General features: G+C 50.6%; 9 protein-coding genes across 9 annotated transcripts in view; 3 read left to right on the forward strand and 6 right to left on the reverse strand.

The window, feature by feature from the left end:
• Nucleotides 1-1,117, reverse strand: part of CNB01650 (acyl-CoA dehydrogenase, long-chain specific precursor, putative) — a 2,482-nt gene extending 1,365 nt beyond the window's left edge. Inside the window, exons 1-6 of the mRNA XM_568834.1 lie at nucleotides 1,013-1,117; nucleotides 820-931; nucleotides 672-705; nucleotides 330-617; nucleotides 174-275; nucleotides 1-120 (exon numbers count right to left, since the gene is read on the reverse strand). The exon at nucleotides 1-120 is cut by the window's left edge and continues 181 nt beyond it. Coding sequence (XP_568834.1) covers nucleotides 1-120; nucleotides 174-275; nucleotides 330-617; nucleotides 672-705; nucleotides 820-931; nucleotides 1,013-1,072 — 716 coding nt within the window. The 5' untranslated portion in view covers nucleotides 1,073-1,117. The remainder of the gene's footprint in view (nucleotides 121-173; nucleotides 276-329; nucleotides 618-671; nucleotides 706-819; nucleotides 932-1,012) is intronic.
• Nucleotides 1,118-1,265: 148 nt separating this feature from the next.
• CNB01660 (expressed protein) lies at nucleotides 1,266-2,470 on the reverse strand. The gene is made up of 7 exons (XM_569004.2): nucleotides 2,264-2,470; nucleotides 2,104-2,199; nucleotides 2,002-2,025; nucleotides 1,886-1,946; nucleotides 1,732-1,826; nucleotides 1,640-1,662; nucleotides 1,266-1,583 (listed from the first exon to the last, which is right to left on the reverse strand). The coding sequence occupies exons 1-7, from the start codon at nucleotides 2,372-2,374 to the stop codon at nucleotides 1,568-1,570; spliced, it is 426 nt and encodes a 141-aa protein (XP_569004.2). The 5' UTR covers nucleotides 2,375-2,470; the 3' UTR covers nucleotides 1,266-1,567.
• A 196-nt stretch (nucleotides 2,471-2,666) lies between these two features.
• Nucleotides 2,667-4,071, forward strand: CNB01670 (expressed protein). Its single transcript, XM_568835.2, has 3 exons — nucleotides 2,667-2,749; nucleotides 2,888-3,193; nucleotides 3,303-4,071. The coding sequence occupies exons 2-3, from the start codon at nucleotides 2,956-2,958 to the stop codon at nucleotides 3,815-3,817; spliced, it is 753 nt and encodes a 250-aa protein (XP_568835.1). The 5' UTR covers nucleotides 2,667-2,749; nucleotides 2,888-2,955; the 3' UTR covers nucleotides 3,818-4,071.
• A 19-nt stretch (nucleotides 4,072-4,090) lies between these two features.
• Nucleotides 4,091-8,267, reverse strand: CNB01680 (hypothetical protein). Its single transcript, XM_024656491.1, has 11 exons — nucleotides 8,021-8,267; nucleotides 7,960-7,971; nucleotides 7,615-7,912; nucleotides 6,825-7,560; nucleotides 6,423-6,765; nucleotides 6,064-6,369; nucleotides 5,964-6,016; nucleotides 5,742-5,912; nucleotides 5,419-5,688; nucleotides 5,099-5,347; nucleotides 4,091-5,041 (listed from the first exon to the last, which is right to left on the reverse strand). Exons 1-11 carry the CDS (start codon nucleotides 8,174-8,176, stop codon nucleotides 4,309-4,311), a joined length of 3,327 nt encoding a protein of 1,108 aa, XP_024512140.1. The 5' UTR covers nucleotides 8,177-8,267; the 3' UTR covers nucleotides 4,091-4,308.
• A 237-nt stretch (nucleotides 8,268-8,504) lies between these two features.
• On the forward strand, nucleotides 8,505-12,243 carry CNB01690 (protein kinase/endoribonuclease, putative). Its single transcript, XM_568837.2, has 6 exons — nucleotides 8,505-8,948; nucleotides 8,989-10,574; nucleotides 10,640-10,991; nucleotides 11,067-11,528; nucleotides 11,580-11,847; nucleotides 11,914-12,243. Exons 1-6 carry the CDS (start codon nucleotides 8,578-8,580, stop codon nucleotides 12,094-12,096), a joined length of 3,222 nt encoding a protein of 1,073 aa, XP_568837.1. The 5' UTR covers nucleotides 8,505-8,577; the 3' UTR covers nucleotides 12,097-12,243.
• On the reverse strand, nucleotides 12,195-13,483 carry CNB01700 (hypothetical protein; the record flags this gene model as incomplete). Its single annotated transcript, XM_568838.2, has 2 exons — nucleotides 12,195-12,357; nucleotides 12,413-13,483. The coding sequence occupies 2 exons, from the start codon at nucleotides 13,481-13,483 to the stop codon at nucleotides 12,304-12,306; spliced, it is 1,125 nt and encodes a 374-aa protein (XP_568838.1). The 3' UTR covers nucleotides 12,195-12,303.
• A 138-nt stretch (nucleotides 13,484-13,621) lies between these two features.
• Nucleotides 13,622-14,766, reverse strand: CNB01710 (ER to Golgi transport-related protein, putative). The gene is made up of 5 exons (XM_568839.2): nucleotides 14,302-14,766; nucleotides 14,180-14,261; nucleotides 13,999-14,119; nucleotides 13,816-13,940; nucleotides 13,622-13,770 (listed from the first exon to the last, which is right to left on the reverse strand). Exons 1-5 carry the CDS (start codon nucleotides 14,580-14,582, stop codon nucleotides 13,657-13,659), a joined length of 723 nt encoding a protein of 240 aa, XP_568839.1. The 5' UTR covers nucleotides 14,583-14,766; the 3' UTR covers nucleotides 13,622-13,656.
• Nucleotides 14,767-15,054: 288 nt separating this feature from the next.
• On the forward strand, nucleotides 15,055-17,455 carry CNB01720 (protein serine/threonine phosphatase, putative). Its single transcript, XM_024656492.1, has 6 exons — nucleotides 15,055-15,488; nucleotides 15,560-15,752; nucleotides 15,800-16,119; nucleotides 16,175-16,269; nucleotides 16,333-16,464; nucleotides 16,523-17,455. The coding sequence occupies exons 1-6, from the start codon at nucleotides 15,120-15,122 to the stop codon at nucleotides 16,572-16,574; spliced, it is 1,161 nt and encodes a 386-aa protein (XP_024512141.1). The 5' UTR covers nucleotides 15,055-15,119; the 3' UTR covers nucleotides 16,575-17,455.
• A 44-nt stretch (nucleotides 17,456-17,499) lies between these two features.
• The window catches only part of CNB01730 (oxoglutarate dehydrogenase (succinyl-transferring), putative), a 3,639-nt gene continuing 3,638 nt past the window's right edge, over nucleotide 17,500 (reverse strand). The window contains exon 7 of the mRNA XM_568841.2: nucleotide 17,500. This exon is cut by the window's right edge and continues 365 nt beyond it. The gene's annotated coding sequence lies outside the window, so the exon portion shown is untranslated.

The raw sequence follows: 17,500 nt of genomic DNA on the forward strand, positions 1-17,500 counted from the left end.
CTCAGGGGTTCATTTGCAAAGTTGAGAACGGGGGGAAGACCGATGACCATACCGGCATTAAGACCGTCGCCGTAGCCTCTAGCGCCACAGCGAACGAGTTCTTGGTTGATGACCAGCTCGCTTTAAACCATCATAAGCCCAAGAACCAGAAGAAAAGCTTCATAAAATCTCACTGGAAGTAGTCAAATTCCTCTCCCTTGACCACGCCATCAAAAAGCGTACGCCCGTGTAAATGCTTGCCGGGTCCAAGACGCATAGCGTTCAAATTTACCTTTCTATTTAACATCCATCAGTATCACGTTAATTTATCTCGGGACAAAATGACTCACGCCATTGCTTCAAGTACAGATTTACTAGCTCGTTTCCCATTCTCCTCACAGAGCTGGGCGTCTGGCCTTATAACCTCTTCTACAAACTTTCGCATCACCTGCTGCAATTTCCTGTGGCTTTCTTTGTAATAAGGTGACTTGAACTCGGCGGTAAGCCATGTCGGTTCAGCATATGGAACTCTGGAGAGCGCTCCCGGGGTAGGGGGTTTGATAGTGGGTGCTGAGCCAGACAGTTGGCCTATAATGAGGCGTTGGTATTGTGGTTTGAGCAGGACTTCGTGGCGGTGGCTAGAGCGGAAATGTCAGTTGGACGGTGGTAAAAATATTTGGAAATTGACTTACAGGCCAAAGAAGACTGTGGTAGCATCTTGACCGGCTATGTTTTAAAAAAATCATAAATTAACCCATTGTTCAAGGCGTAAACACTTTTCTCAGCCGGGAATGTTGACCGGCGGACTGCCTCATTCCGCTTCGGACACAACGAACTTACCAACTTCTGGGTCCAACAGAACGCCTACGCCACCGGGGTGCATGGCCCCGAATTTGGAGAGGTCATATACGATTGAGTCAATAATGACCCAAAGATCACCTTGCTTGTTGTGCTATATGATCATCCACGCGAGTCATTCCATCAGTAGTTGATCTCTAAATAAGCGGAGCGTGCGAGATGAAGGGGAAAGCACCTTGGCGACTTCTTCTTTGGTCAGTTCTTTTAACTCCTTCTGTGGCTCTTGTGTGCTCATATCTGGCGGCTGTGTCTCAGGCTGTGTAAGTGATAGTATACGAAATGAACTATTGGACAGAGAACAAAAGTTGCTCGGGATGGATGTAGTTTTATGAATGGCAAGTGCTGTGATTCGTCCACCGGTTATTCATAGTTGCCGGGTATGGGACGTCATGGCTTCGTGTCGGAGGTCACGCACTACTTACTACTGCTGTAGATAGATCGCTATGCATGCGGTGCTGCCACATCCAGTAGTACCAGTACATGCAAAAAGGCGTGAGAAAAATGCAGTCAGATGTACGTATGATGTGCTTCTGAGCTTGGGAAAAAATGGCAGAACCAGGCCCTGCTTGTATGATTGGCTTGAGAACAATTCATAGAACGACCACGATATGTGTGCGTTCATTCAAACAATTGATAAAAGATGTCTGCTCCCTAATCTCCCTGATGCTTCTTATACATTTTTCCCATAGTTTCGTTAAGCTACATAGAAATATATTTCGTCGTTTGCTTATTACAAATACAATGACCTGCAGGCACATGATAAGTCCATGCGCTCGTCCGCCATTATAACGCGGAAGCTTACGCCTCTCCTCGGTCGGCCTTCACCTGTACGAATTGGAAAGAGTTATCAGTAGTGTCCTGTACATTCACTGTCGGCAAAAAGAAAAGGCGCACATTTTCTTCGCTGGGCGTAGGGTCAGGACCCGGATTAATGTGGTGGTGCTCGGCGCCAGACATGCCGTCCGGAGTATGGTGGTGCTTGTCCACGTCTGAAATATTGTATAAGCCTATTGAACCTTTCGGCTCTACAAGCACAAATAAGACATACGGCTGACGGTCTTTTCCTGGAGGTCCTTTCCTGGAGGACCATCAGGAGCAGCTTGGTCCGCCTACGACACGATAGTCAATACCTTGTCCCCGGATCTACCTGGGTGTTCTACTAACCTTTACGTTTGCCTCTGCATCAGTCTACAAATTATTGTCAGCATTTATGCAAGTAGAGACAGGCGAAAATCCATATGGGGTTATCAAAGAGTGAAAACTCACCGCAAGATGCTCATTCCATCCAGGGGCATGCTCTTTATGAGGGGCAGAGGAATCTTGTGTTCCAGAAAGATTTCGAGCCTTTTCCCTGGCAAGGACCTATAGGTTACATGTCAGTTAAATGACCAAGTTCACGATTTGCTCTGTGTCTTCATGTACGCACATTGGGGTCGTTGTCGTGCTTGGAGGCGGCACCCCTGGACAGAATTCTGACGGCGGGCATAGTTCGCTGCACCCTCAAAGCTTGGAGAGATCTCAGTCGAAGAACAGACATTCTGGAAGGTTGCTTTTGAATACGGTTAGTACTTGGGGTAGTGGAGAGCGAGGGTTGTGGGTTGAGTAGAGAAAGGGAGCGAAATGGCGAATGAGATAGAGAGGGTTTGAGACTTATATTGTGGAGAGTATGTGACGTCATATGGCAGCTGGGAGATGAGAAAGAGAGATCCCCATGTTACGTAACCTTCGGGGCGTTAACCGATTAATCCGAGGCAGAAATAGACGGAAGCCCGAGAAATATAAAATAAAAGTACCCCGGATCTGTGGGACGATGATTACAGCGTTTTCTATTTGGTTGTTCTAATAGTGTAAAGAGAACGCCGCACAAAAGACCTTGGCTGAATCAAACTCTGCACCCAGCATACGCTCCAGTGTGAGTCCACCTGCGTCCGGCGCCGACACACATCGTCCACCAATCCCCGCCACTGCGCACGTCTTTTGTTCCTGCGCAACGTATATCCTCCGACCTGCACATGATCGCTCTGACCCCGAAACTGACTGCTGTCACCAGTGCCCAAACATCTATCGCCGCTTTTTCACACAACCTCCCATCTCCTATCCACTTGCACCGTCGAAACAATGGCCAAGCCTATCCCAAATTCAAAACCGCACCACTCTCTTCCCAATTCTCACCTCTCCCCCGACCTCATCACTCCTGCTGGGACACCCCCTTCGGGCGCTGACAGCTCTTACGGTGCAGCAATGGAGTCGCGCCTGCATCAGTTCATGTCAAGTTTTGACGCTGGGACGCATAGTTTTGACAGAGAAGACAGGGAGAGTCCCGAGGAAAGGAGGATGAGTTTTGGAAGTAGCGATGGTATGTTTTTCGTCTTTGTTTGTTAAAAAAATGTGTCTTCTCAAAAGATTAGATCGGAAGATTGAATGTGTGACCCTCCTTTGCTGTGCTCACCGTATATCTTCTATAGTTTTTCCAACTCCACCTTCATCCCGTCGACCATCCTTTCTCGCTTCTCTGGGTATTCGACCATTCACACTTGTATCTTCCTCTCCTTCATCTTCATCCGCCACTCTATCCAGCTCCCAACCCAAAGACGCTTTTGGTAACGCAATGAACTTTGGTATGACACCCGCCTCAGGTCCTGACGGTGGCGACGACCCTTCATCAACACAAACCAGACCTCATCTTGGTAGAGACATCAAATCGACCCCAAACCTTGCTCATTCGCCTACTCATCATCCCGACAATGTGGAGAGAATGGACCAAGCTTTGTCGGGTCATTTACCTAATGGAGGCATGGCCCGATCAAAAACGACGGGTCAAATCAATAAGCAAAGTGGGTTCATTCTCAACTCGACCGTAAGCAAAGGCGAAAACGCCACTTTGGAGAGTAGTAGTGCTTCGAGACAAGTTGGAAGGGAGAAGGAAGAGAAGAGGCATTTTGACCCTTCCAGAGATCCCCGACTCTTGGGTCTGATCTGAGTTGACTGTACCTGATGCCGAAGAGCAATGTGTATAGTACAGCAGATTGTTACACGTGCCGTCTCTTTAATGGTGCGTTGTTGTAGCATCATTATTACCAAGCTTTCCGTAGCGTTTTATATTCACAATCCCCTTTTGTGTATTTCCCTGTCATCCGTTGACATCTTGTTCATCCGTTGTTTATTCATCTCCATCACGAACTGTATCATACATAGCTCTTCCTGGCATTTCAATCATGCACTTTTACCGCTTTGCCAACATGTTCAAAAAACCGAGGAAGCAATACATGTTAATGGCTCGATAAAAGCGAAAAAAAAATCAATCAGAAGAGATAAACGAGATCAAAGAAGCGACGAGGTGTACAAATGAGTCACAATATAATCACATACTTGGAAGCACTGCTGCCAAAAGATCACTAAAACCAAAAGTCAAAACTACGAAAACCAAAATAATTGATGACATTTCCCCTCAAAAACATTATGCCGAGCCTTCTATTTCCTTTCATTCTCCGACCAGGGATACTTGTTCATATGATCCTTCACCCATCGCAGCCCATCGTCTCCCTTGTTCATCCCTGACCCCGGCCCCGTAATATTGATTACATTATTAGTCGTGGTTATGAAAGACCCCATACGCGTAGGTGAAGCTTCAGACTCTGGCATCAATGTCGGCACCGGCGCAGGCTGTTTTGTCAAATCTGTAGGGCAGTGGACAGAAACGCCGCTCATATACTCAACCTTTTGGGTCGATGATGATTGCTGAGCTCGGAAAGGATCAGCAGCGTGTTGGTCGTTAAGAGCGTAAAATTGGTCCTGCCATAGATCGGCAGCACCTTGGCCTTCACCGGGAGGAGCTGAAGCACTAGATCCGGTATTCAGCCCGGAAGCAGGCGAGGAATCCATCGAGATATCCTTTAGAGACGCCCCACCAACCCCTGAACCCGTACCAGACCCCTCATTTCCTTGGCTTTCCGGCGTGTTCCCTGACCCGATAGGACTTATCCCTGAACCTCCAGGTCCAGAAGGAGGATTGAAGTTGTTGTTGATGTACGTTTGCGCCTGGGAGAAACCGGCAAAAGAATGAGAGTGGTTATAGTTTGCTGAAGACTCATCAAAGGCTGTGCCACTGAAGGATGGACGAGTTTTGATTCGCCAGTAGCCTCGTTTGACATTCAGTGCGTTTTCGACACACAATCCAAAGTCAGCATCGCGCGTCAAAGGCGGCCTGGAAATTCATCAGCTTGATCAATTTGATTTATGTGCACGCATTCAAACAACTCACGCTCCTGGTCTTGGATGATCGGGATAGTGGGCCATCAGCTTTTCAAACGTTGGGTTTACTGCCCTGTCCAAAAAGTATTCGATCAATTGCGCATGGTGCTGACCAATCTTGAATCTGATCCCAAAGTAGGATAAAGCAAGGCGAACCGTGTCACAATCAGTGCGATGGGACGATGCAGACACTTCGTCTCCGTTATTCAGGGCATGTCGCATAAGCAAAAGTGATGTTCGTGCAGCCGTGACGAAGCATCTGTAATTTTTATTTTTCGTCAATAAAAAAATATCATCAAAAAATCACCGCCACAAAAAGTTTCAACTTACACGCTAGCCGAGGAATGCATGACGCTTGAAAACTTTTCTGCTTCCCCACCAACGGCACTGGCCAACTGTTGTACGATACTGACGATGCCTTGTGTGGCACTTACTAAATGTCTGGTAGGCTGGTCGGACGGGTTATCAAGGTCTGCAAAAGGTTCGTAAAGACAGATAGTAGCTGCATGAGGAAGGAGATGAGCAGCAACAAGGTCGGCATCGAGTCGGCGACGTGAGTTGAACTTGCAAGCATTGCGGAGAGCAGAAGGGAAAGACATCCTATCACAATGTCAACTCAAGTAGAAAACTCCCCCGGATAGGTCGCAACTCACTGGAAACAGGCAATGGAATTAGCCAATTCCCTGAATTCTGGCTTGTCCATCCCATCCATATCATCATTCGGTCTCAGATGTCGGTTCTTCCATTTTCGCACGAATCGGTTCGTGCGGTTCATGAGAATGGTGGCCTTGGTGACCATTACAAAGGGATCCACGACAGGGTGTCTGTAATCGGTTATCAGTATAAAATAACACCGTGAAAGAGGATTAACTCACTTGAGAAAGAGATCAGGTGATTCTACATCTTGCGGATTGGGTTCCATAAACTCCTACTCCAATTAGCTCTAGCCCCCAAATCCTTTTACGCAATACCTACAGAACCGTCCTCAAATTCCTTGGCCGAAACTGGTAAGGCCACGGTTAACTCATCCAGACTCATACTTGTTCCCCATCCACTGGCTGCGCTCGCCACAGTATCGTGATAAAACGCCATCCAGACCGTTGCTCTTCTCTCTTCTCTTTCCAACGCATCAAGCGGTGGTGGGAGCATGACGCTCTTGAGAGACAATTCTGCGCTGCGGACGTTCAGACCCAGAGGAAGTATCATTCGAGCCACCAAACCGGCATAAGCCCAACACTCGAGCATCCGTGTGTCATCAATGAAAACTCGACATAAGATGATCTTAAGTCATACGTGAGCATACAACAGGTTTACAGAAAAGTCAAGTTGCTTACCATTGCCCTGACAACATCAAATAAGCGGTTACCAGTGTTCAGCCCATCTTGGACTGCCTCTTTCGCAAACATTGTCTGTCTTAGCCCAAAGCCATCTCTAGCACTCTCAGAATCAGAACTATGCCCAGACGTAGAAAATTCAAACTTGGCCCATTGCTTGTCTCTTGTAGACTTGGAGTACACTTCTTCAGGACACCGGGCAGCTGCCGCGGCGCATATGGCGTGAATCAGAGAAGGGTGAGGGAAATTGGAATGAGTAGGAGGAAGAGCGATGCGTGCGAGGAAGCGAGGGCGATGGAGAATACGAGGGAGATTTGGTACTTGGTCAAAGAAGGATTCGATGCTTGGCGACGTCAATAAAAAAAAAGGAAATCGCGTTATACTGTGTGGGACAAAACTCACAGGTCATTCACAACATTCGGTTCGGGCAGCTTTGCAGGCCATCCGGGCCAGAAAAGATCCATCAATATTTGTTGCTGCATCGCTGCATCAAGACCAGCTTCTAACCCATCCATGCTGATTTCGGTTTCCATCTGCAAATCTGCACCAACATTGCCATTCATGGTCGTTGCGAATGTCGCAGAGACAGATTCAAGGCCTCGCCATTGAGCTTGGCCCTTTAAGGGATCTACAGTACTCGAAAGGTCGTTTGGATTGAATGATTGCCAATTCTGAGACTTGTTTTGATCATTAATGTCAGGGACGGCACCGTTCCAAGCATCATTTGATATGTCTGCTGGTGAAAAGTTGAATATTTCTCCAGGAGAAAGGATATTGGCGCCTGAGGAAGACTCGCCAGAGGTCAAGTTTGGAGTTGATGTATTGTTATGCAAACTACTTGATCGACGAGAAGTGTCTGATCCCTGATTGGCAGGGGAGGGTCCATTGCAATGGGAGACGTTGGTGGATGATGAGCCAAGGTTGACGAGATGAGTATGTTGTGACTGTATTTGTTCTAATGGATCGGAATTCCCCCACATAGGATCTGCTCGAGAGTTGGATGCCGGTTGGGAAGGGTTAGATGTGAAAAGGTTGATGAACGTATTGGGGGATGGAGCAGTGGCGTTTTGAAACAACGAACTACTGAATGCTGGAGCAGGGGTACGAGGTTTATCGGCCAACCGTGCCTGTAACTCCTCTACAGAGAGATAGATGTTAAAGCTGCGATCAGTACGCCAGAGTCTGTACTTACGGATTTGTTTTGTCAACCTATCTCTTTCCTCATCAAATTCTTCTTCTTTCTTTTTCCGCCTACCTTCTCCCGTTGCTTTCCTCTTCTTCTTCGACCCGTTGGCTACGCCTGAAGTCTCCTCTTCTTCATTGGCGGGAGCCCCTAATGGTCCGGCACTTGATTTGTTCTGGCTATCGCCTTCCTCCACTTGATTGGATGCCCCATCATCATAGTCACAACATAGCACAGGATTACTCTTGGGTGATGTTCGAAGAAGATGCCTATATGATCGGACGCACGTGGCGCAATGTGGTCGAGCCTAAGAATTGTCAGTCAATGTTGAGCCTATAATAAAAGCATATTTACGGCGTCGCATTTCTGCAATCAAAGATCAGCATAACATTTACCACAGTAAGAGACAACATGCCAGTTTCCTTCTCCTACACTGCAGACAAGCTTGATTTCTCCTCAGAACCCCTGCAACGTCGTTATTATTAGATGGCTGGGCGGATGATTCCTGGGTGTCAATGTGTACTGTGCCGTCGAGAGGAGGGCGTTTGGAGAGGTTCCCGTGGATAGACATTGGTGGCTGGTGCGGAAGGCGGAAGGAAGAAGGAAGTGAGGAAGTAAGGAGTGAGAGTGGTTGACTGGATTGTTGCGGAAAGGACGGACGGGCAGCGACGGAAAGTGTGAGTAAGCGCCAGCGCCAGTCGCCCGCCCTTTGTTCGCCGCCAGCCCGACCAAAATATTTCTTGCCGCCGACGCGTAATAACAGCTCCTCCACTTCGGCCATGACCTCACGTGCCTGGCCACGTGGTTGTCGCATGGCGGGGGCGGGGGCGATCTCTCCTGCTGTGCAGTAGGAGCTTAATTCTTTGGTCGATTTTATTCTCTCGGCGACTCTGCAGCACCGAAAAGCCACCATCCTGTGAACGCACACAGCTCAGGACACCCCCCCGTCTCAGATGGACACATAGTCCCACCATGCTCTACTTCTTGCTCCTCCTCCCCCTCCTCATCGCCTACGCCGCCCCAGAGCCCGCAGCCCTCATCCCTTTCCCACATCACACCCTTCGAGCCCTTGCCCCCTCCTCCGCTGCCACACTCCCCGTCCAGATAGATCATGACCTGCACCCGCTCGTTCTCGTGTCCACCGTGGACGGTGCTTTGCATGCTCTGGAGAGGAATACGGGTAAAGAGAAATGGGTACTCGAAGGTGACCCGCTGGTGGGTGGGAAGATGAAAGGCGGCGTTGAAGAGTACATTGTGGAACCCCTGAGCGGGAGTCTCTATGTGCACGAGGACAAGGACGGGCAGATGAAGATGAGAAAGCTGCCTCTGTCTGTAGATCAATTGTGAGTCAAGTACCGATTGCCCAAGAAGCTAATAGCGTAGAATTGAGCTGTCCCCGTTTACATTCCCCGAATCTCCGACCCAAATCTTTACCGGCAGCAAACACACTTCTCTAATGAGTGTTGATCTGCGAACTGGAGAACAAATCGACTGTTTTTCTCCTACTGCCAATTTGTCACAATATGACGGCTCAAGTGTGTGCGACGACCTTGACGATCTCGAGCAACGCGGCTCTTCACAGCGAGATACATTGTTCATCGGTCGAACAGATTATCGACTTACGATCCATTCGCCATCTTCTTCCCAAGGCTTATCTACGTATACATCCGCGGCGTATTCGTCGGAAAAGAAATCAGCTCCCGCCATCCAAGAGATCTCTTACTCCACCTACACCCCTAATGCTTATAACCGTCCTCTTGCCGAATCATGGGTCAAGGCCGGTGTAGCACACCAATCATGGGGTCCTGACAATGAAGAGCCTCGCATACGCATCGAGCTTGGATTCAATGGCAAAGCACTTGGTGTAAAGCCTGGTGGTGGACTCATTTGGAATCGAGAATTGGAACATGTAGGCGTCGGCGTGTACGAGATCCTCATTCCTCGAGAAAATCCCATGGGTGCACCCATTCTTGTTCCGCAACCTCCTGCCCACCTTCCCGCTCTCTTTCCTGGACAAAATGACCCAAGAGCATTTAATATTCACGACGCGCCTCCTTCTACCTATATCGCTACACTTCCCGAATGTCTCACGTTGCCATCACCCAATACAACTTCCGACAACACGGCCGCAGGCAACAAAGACACCAAGCCGTTACATTTCGCCCTGTCATCTTCGTCATATCCTCTTATCAACTTTGCCCGCCCCCCTCCTCCCGGACATCTATCCGATGGATTATTTTACAATACCGACGATGGCGATTCTTCTGATCTCGACCATCGTCGTGGTAGGGGACTTTTGTCAGGGTTGATTGACCCACCCAGGGAGCATGAGATGATTGATCCGCCATTCATTGAGAGACGGGCTGGACCTGCAAAGAATTGGTGGTGGAAGTGGGTGGTGGCGTTGGGGATGCTGTTCATCCTTTTGGGCGGTATGATGGTCCGTTTCGGAAGGGGAAAAGGTGCGGCACCAGAATCAGTAGAAAGCAAGGTGGATGAGAAAATGCCCTTACTCGCTGCACCTGTCCAAGAGGTGAGACTTGAACAAAAAGAAGAAGAACAAAAAGAAGAGGGGGAAGAAGTGTTGTCAGTAGTCAAGTCTGTCCCTGTGGTGCGCATCCAAGAACCATCGCCCACGCCTGAAGACTCTCCCCCACGCTCGGAAGGCACACCTGAAACAGATCAGACGGCCACGCCTCCTCCCAAGAAAAAGTCTACTCGTCGTCGTGTGCGAGGTAAAAAGAAGAAGCCTGATGCTACTGCTGCTACCGCGGCCAGTCTGATACCCGAAGAACACGACGGTGAGAATGAAGATGAGGATCATGAAAAGGACAAGGAAGACGTTTCCCCCCGGCCGACGCCCAAGGGAGGTAATAAACCCTTGCCAGAATTGCCGAGAGAACTTTCTTCGACGGATCTGTTGGATTACCAGGATAAGGAGCGGCTGGCGATTTCAGATACTATCATTGGTGAGTCAACATGATTGTTTACAGTAACCTGCGACCTCCCGCAAAATCTGACAAGAAGATGTTAGGTTTTGGATCACACGGTACTGTAGTGTTGAAGGGGACATGGGGAGGACGTCCAGTTGCGGTAAAAAGACTGTTGAGCGACTTTACCAGATTGGCGAGTCAAGAAGTCAAGTTGTTGCAAGCGAGCGACGATCATCCCAATGTCATCCGGTACTACTGCCAAGAAAAGCGGGACAATTTCCTCTACATCGCCCTCGACTTGTGTCAAGCCTCCTTGGCGGATTTGATCGAATCACCCGACAAGCATAGAGAGTTGGCAGATCAGCTGGATAGGAAACGGGCGTTGATGGAGGTCACAAAGGGTTTGAAACATTTGCATGGGATGAAGATTATACATCGGGACATTAAACCTCAGTAAGTTTTCTTTTTTTTTGGGGGGGGCTTCTAGACGCAAAATGCAAAAGCAGTTCAGCTGATAAGAGGTACCAGAAACGTGCTGGTATCGCAAACACCTTCAGGGCTGCGAATCCTAGTATCCGATTTTGGACTTGCCCGACGATTAGGCCAAGATCAATCATCCTTTGCGCCGACGGCGAACAATTTGGCCGGTAGCCTGGGCTGGCGGGCACCCGAATGTATCCGGGGCGTGGTCCGTCTCAACGAAGGTTTTGACGCTTCTTCCTCTGTCGGATCTTCTGGCGGGATCGCCAATGCAGAAGACGGCGTCGCGCGGAGTCGGTTGACTAAAGCTGTCGATCTGTTTGCCCTTGGATGCCTGTACTTTTGGGTTTTGCTGTCGGGGGAACATCCCTTTGGCGAGACGTATAATCGAGAGAGTAATATCGTCAAGGGCGAAGCTGTGAATATGGGCATGCTGAGTTTATTGGGAGAGGAGAGAGAAGAGGTGGAAGATTTGGTGGGGAGGTTGTTGAGCAGTGAGCCCGATGCAAGGTACGTTCTTGTTTTGGTTGCGTTGCAACCCAAACTCACTCGATTTTGCAGACCATCCACATCAGAATGTCTCGCCCATCCCATCTTCTGGCCAGCCGCCAAACGTCTCGGCTTTCTGTGCGACGCTTCCGATCGATTCGAAATCATGCAGACCGAGCCGGCTGAGCCGACGCTTGTACTGCTCGAACAAGGCGCACAAAGTGTCGTCGGCAAGGATTGGTATTCCCGACTGGATAAGACGTTTACAGGTAGTTTGGGCAAGTATAGAAAGTATAAAGGCGGGAGTGTAAGGGATATGTTGAGGGCGATGCGGAATAAGGTTGGTCTCGCCCGTCTTTTGATTTCGTCTTGTCCCCAAGCTAATGTGCATTAAAAAAAAAAAAAGAAACATCATTATCAAGATCTAGAACCGGCGGTGCAAAAGCATCTCGGCGCACTTCCTGCCGGATTCTTACTCTATTTTTCCTCGCGGTACCCAAAGCTGTTAATGCACGTGTATCGTACGGTAAAAGAGAGTGAGTTGAGGGAGGAAAGTCTGTTTGAAGGGTATTTCCAAGAGGCGATATAGAGGGGGAAGCGTCGTTGTACAAGTACTACATCAAGAGTTTTCGCATTTTTCTTTTGTTGGCAGTTGCTCCTTTTTCTTTTTCTTTTTTCTTTATCCATTTTTGATAGCAGGTTTTGGGTTTACATGTATGCATATGGCATTAACAGCACTTGGCTGGTTGGACATGGCACAACGATGCTCCGCGTAAGAATATTGAAAAGAAGTATTCTACTCGTCCTCGTCGTCGTCGTCCAGCCCCTCGAGATAGACAGGCTTATTCAACTTTTTCACGCCAAAAAAGGGTCAGCTTTATGCAAATGAATGTCATGGGACTTACGACCTCTACGAGACCCAGCCATTCGCCCATACCGCGTACAAACTCGTCTCCGCCTTCACCGGCACCATCATGGCGCCACCAAGATGGGCGCAGGTTGATAGTTGCGCAACCTGCCTCTCCCGCATCCCGCTGTTCGTGCTTTTCCTCCAACTCGTCCGATCTGAAGCCCGTGAGGGGCACATCTCCGCTATAAAGCATGAACCCCTGGAATTCCGCTGTTGGGTAAAGTATCCTCACCGGCCCATCATCGTCCGTTTGCTCTTCTTGGTTCTTGCTTGCGAGTGTATGTGGAGGAGGAGAGATGTTAAATGCAGGCGGATTATTTTCCGTTTCGGGTGAAGGGATGAATGGTTCTTGCACTTCTTCCTCTCCTTCTTGACGCGTGGTAGCGGTGGTGGGAGTAGCGATCGGCGGCTGTTTGAGCGGGGTAGCTTCTTGGATCACGATTTCCGGAACGGATAGTGTCCTTTTCGGGGTGGTGGTGGTGGATTTGAAGCGTTTACTAGGCGTTCTTGCCGTCTCTTCACCATCTCCATCTCCATCTCCTTCTTCATTTTGCTCGTCGTCCGAGTCGAGACGGGTACGTTTTTTTGCAGGCGCTGTTCGGCGCGTACGTGGTTTAGCGAGGGCAGTCTGTCCCGCACCCTTGATTTTGGCGAGTACGCTCTTTCTCTGCGGCCGTTTCCCGCCGCCGCCGCCGCCGTCTACACCGTCTATAGACGCAGGTGTGGGAGGCGCGGAAGCAGGAATAGAATGCGTGTGGTCTTCCGTACCGCCCTTGTTGGGCGGCAGCGTCGTCGAGAGGATGATGCCGCGGTAGGCGGGCGGGACGGAGAGGTACTGCCCGACGACTTGACGGCCTCTGAACGCTGCCCGCACAAGCTGCTGCTGGTCGGCGCCTGGAGAGTGCGCGGGTGGGGCGAGGGGACGGGGCTGAAAGTAGTGGGCGGTGTTGGCGTGCTTGTCTGTGTATGGAGCGTGCTGCGGGCCGAGGGAGAAGGGGAGGAGGGAGAGCGCGGGGGCGGGGGGGAGCGGCGAGGGCGCGGGGGGGACGATGAAGCGCGTGGACATGGGTGGCTGTGGAGGATGGATTTGAGATTTGGACGCGACGCGAGAAAACAATTAATGAAAAAATAAACACGACCGCGTCCAAGGGTCTGCCCGCAGGCATGTGCTCCAACTGGCGATGGAGATGCGTGAGCGTGGTGGAGCGGATAATGAATGATGCATATGCACAGTCTACATTACTTGCCCAGCGCCTCTTCCCTGTCCATCACTTTCTGGTCCAGCTTGATGAGGATGACTGACCGCTGGGGGAACGCATCGGTCGGCACGGTGTGTGCAGTGACGCGGGCAGGCTGCGTCTATGGATGAGCTTTGTCACACCACGCCAAAACACGCACCACCTCGAGACCGTCCAGTACACCCTCCACTATCCCCGCGGTATACGCCTCGCAGCTCAGCTGCGACATGTCCTTGGGCACAGATATAAACTGGGTCAGAGGCGGCTGGTTCAGCGTGATCATGTCTTGGATACGTCACAATGCGTTAGCGCCGCGAACATGCTCGTTGGAGTGATGACACACATTCATTTTCTTCCTCGACGCTGCGCTCGAGACCGTCTGCGGCCCTGCCAAAGCAATAGCGGTACACCTGCGTATGGATGAATTGGAGTATCGGAACGAGGCGGTGTTCCCTTTTGGGTTCCTAGACGTATACTTAGCACACAAAATAAATACGAAAATAAATAAAGAACAGCGATCGCACTTTGGTCCCGGCCGCCTGGGTGTTGCGCAACAGCAGCAGCGGGAGGAGCCTCTGGCCTGCATCGTAGCCTAATGACGACAGCCTGCACTGTGAGCATGGCCCGGTTCTGCTGGGCGACGCACCTCGCTTCGAGATCGGACACGCTGTCCGCCCTGCTCTGGCTGTATGCAACGATCTCTGCAAACATGAATGCCCATGCGCCCACGGCGACCTCTGCGCCCTTTGTGCGTGCGAGCGGCCTGTCGACGATGCTGGGGGGTGCGGCGCCGGCTGCGGGCGGGCCAAAGAGCTGCTGCTGGAGCGAGGGGTGTGGCGCGGTGCGTGCCGAGTCCCTGCGTGCGAGCGGGGTGGTGGGGAGCGGTGCACTCGCGGAGAAGCGGCTCTGGGCTGCAGGGTATGCCATGGCGGATGAGGAATGGGAAGATTAGATAAATCGGCGATTTGTAATGGCGGCGGGTGATTAGGAGCTTTGTAATGCGATTTGTAATGCGATTAGAGGGCGATTAGAGGAGCCGCCGCGTTCCAGGCCCTGTCTTCTCTCTCTGTCTCTTGTATGTCCATCGTTGTTTCTCTGCCTGTTCTTTGCACTCCCCCACACACGCACGATGGGCCAGGGCCAGTCCTCGAAGAAACTGGGCCGCATCTCCTCCAAGCAGCTCCCCCCGCCGGACCTCGCCGACTCCTTCGCCCGCACCTCCATCGCAGACAGAGACCCCAACCCCCCCCCGCCCGACGCCGCCAAGCGCAGGAGCAGCGCACGCGACCCCCTCCCCCCCGCCCACGCCTCGCCCCCCAGCCATGCGCCCGCCCACAGCAGCGCCCCGCCCGCCAGAACACCCCCCCCTCCCCCGCCGCCGTCCCCACCACCCAGAACATCATCGCAGCGCCCAGCCAGCCCTCCAAGTCCTTCCTCGCCTCCTCCCCCCCGCCGCCCTCCGCCATGCCCGTCTCCCCCGCGGGCACCACCCGCGCACGCTCCTCCTCCCCGCCCCCGTCCAGCTCGCCCGCCGCAGCCAGCCACCTCTCCCGCGACTCCGCATCCTCCCTCTCGCCCGGCTTCGCACTCACCCAGACCGTCTCGCGCGGCTCCCTCGGAGCAGGCGGCGCCGGCTTCCAGATCCTCGATGTGGACAACATGATCCAGCGGCTGCTCGAGGCGGGCTACAGCGGCAAAGTCACAAAGAGCCCCCCGCTGAAGAATGCAGAGATCACCAGTGTCTGTGCGGCGGCGAGGGAAGTGTTTCTCAGCCAGCCGACGCTCATCGAGCTCAGTCCGCCCGTCAAGATTGTCGGCGATGTGCATGGACAGGTGAGTCCGGCGTTTGTCGTGTGCTAATCGCGCCATGTGCTATTCGCGCCATGCTAATCGCTGCGCCACAGTACGCCGATCTGCTGAGAATGTTTGAAATGTGTGGATTCCCGCCGGCGGCAAACTATCTGTTTCTGGGCGATTACGTCGACCGGGGAAAGCAGTCCCTCGAGACCATCCTTCTTTTACTCTGCTACAAGATCAAGTATCCTGAAAACTTTTTCCTCTTGCGCGGCAACCACGAGTGTGCCAACGTCACAAGAGGTGCGCCTTTTCTTCCACGTGTAGATTCGATGACTAATCCAATGTAGTATACGGTTTCTACGACGAGTGCAAGCGCCGGACAAACATCAAGATCTGGAAGACATTTATCGACGTGTTCAACACTCTCCCCATCGCGTCCATCGTCGCCAGCAAGATCTTTTGTGTTCATGGTGGACTGAGTCCCAGCCTGAAGAGTATGGACGATATCAGGAGGATCCAAAGGCCGACAGACGTGCCCGACTATGGACTCCTCAACGATCTAGTATGGTCCGATCCATCGGATACCGCGCTCGATTGGGAGGATAACGAACGGGGCGTGTCGTTCTGCTATGGCAAGAGTGTTATCAATGCCTTCTTGGCGACTCATGTAAGTGTCTCCGGCTTGCGCTGAAAAATGATACGACAGGTGCTGACGAAAATAGGACATGGACCTTATATGTCGAGCACACATGGTTGTAGAGGATGGCTACGAGTTTTACAATGACCGGACACTTGTCACAGTATTCTCCGCTCCCAAGTGCGTCAATCGTTGTTTTGCTCCATAATGATCTCAGCGCACTGATCTTTATTCGGCGTATAGTTATTGCGGCGAGTTTGACAACTTTGGAGCAGTCATGTCAGTTTCAGAAGACTTGTTATGCTCCTTTGAGCTTCTCAAACCCTTGGACGGCGCGGCATTGAAAAAGGAAATGACAAAGTCTAAACGGAAATCGTGAGTCGAGTCTCTTTTTTTTGAATATGAAAATCGTTGCATTGCTGACACAAACCAGACTACAAGCACACCAGTCACCTCCGAATAACCCTATGGCTCAAAGCTTTTAAAGATGCCTCTGCCACGCCTCGACAATCCCCACATTTCCGCAAATGTCATTTCCGCAAATGTAATATATCAAGACGATCAAACAAAGACACACACAAGCACATCCACATATCCACAGTCTTACGTCTGCTCTCCCATATATTCCCAAAACATCCACTCTTCACAAACATTCCTTGTACCTTTTTTTTTTTTTCCTCCCATTTTTCTCTTTCAACAAACAATCCCATTTTTCTTTTTATTCGCAAATCGGAGCATGGGGAGATTAATTGTGTAACTATATAAAACAGCTGTAGGGGGGGGTACACAAAACAATGAACAAAAACCAAACGAAAAACCCAAAAACCCAAAAAACGAAAAATAGCCAACCAAAAAACACGGTGATGACGATGATGATGAAGCTATACGGAAAAAGCAAACGAACGGCAAAGGCACAAAGGAGGGCGGTTTTGCAATGGGTCCGCGGCGCACACGCCACATTGAGAAGGGAAAAAAAAAATTCCGTGCTGGGGCGTGTGTTGTCTGGTGTGTGTAGACGGACTTTTTCTTTCTCGTTCTTTTTTTCATTAAAACCTCTGGCGAGAGGAAGAAGAAGGGAAAAAAAAGGAGAGGCGCGCCTTTTCTTCCTTCCTTCCTTCCTTCCTTCTCCCTGTGTTATTCTTTAAACAAGGTATATTTGGTCGTTTATTGGTTGTCAATGATTACTATTCCCCATACTTTTCGTCTTGTCGTTATGGGATCGAAATTGAGTATATGTGCAGTGATCCGTAGTTTGACATGGTTGAGACTCTTCCTTATTCGCGGTTTTTATTTTTCAGTCAACAGTCGCGCGATTTTTTTTTATAAAAGACCTCTCTGCTTTTCTGCTTATCAGTCGATACGTCACGGTTATGGAAACTCGTATATCAGTAACACAAAACAGCAGCAGGCT

The sequence above is a fragment of the Cryptococcus neoformans genome (assembly GCF_000091045.1).
Source record: "Cryptococcus neoformans var. neoformans JEC21 chromosome 2 sequence".
Classification (NCBI taxonomy): domain Eukaryota; kingdom Fungi; phylum Basidiomycota; class Tremellomycetes; order Tremellales; family Cryptococcaceae; genus Cryptococcus; species Cryptococcus deneoformans.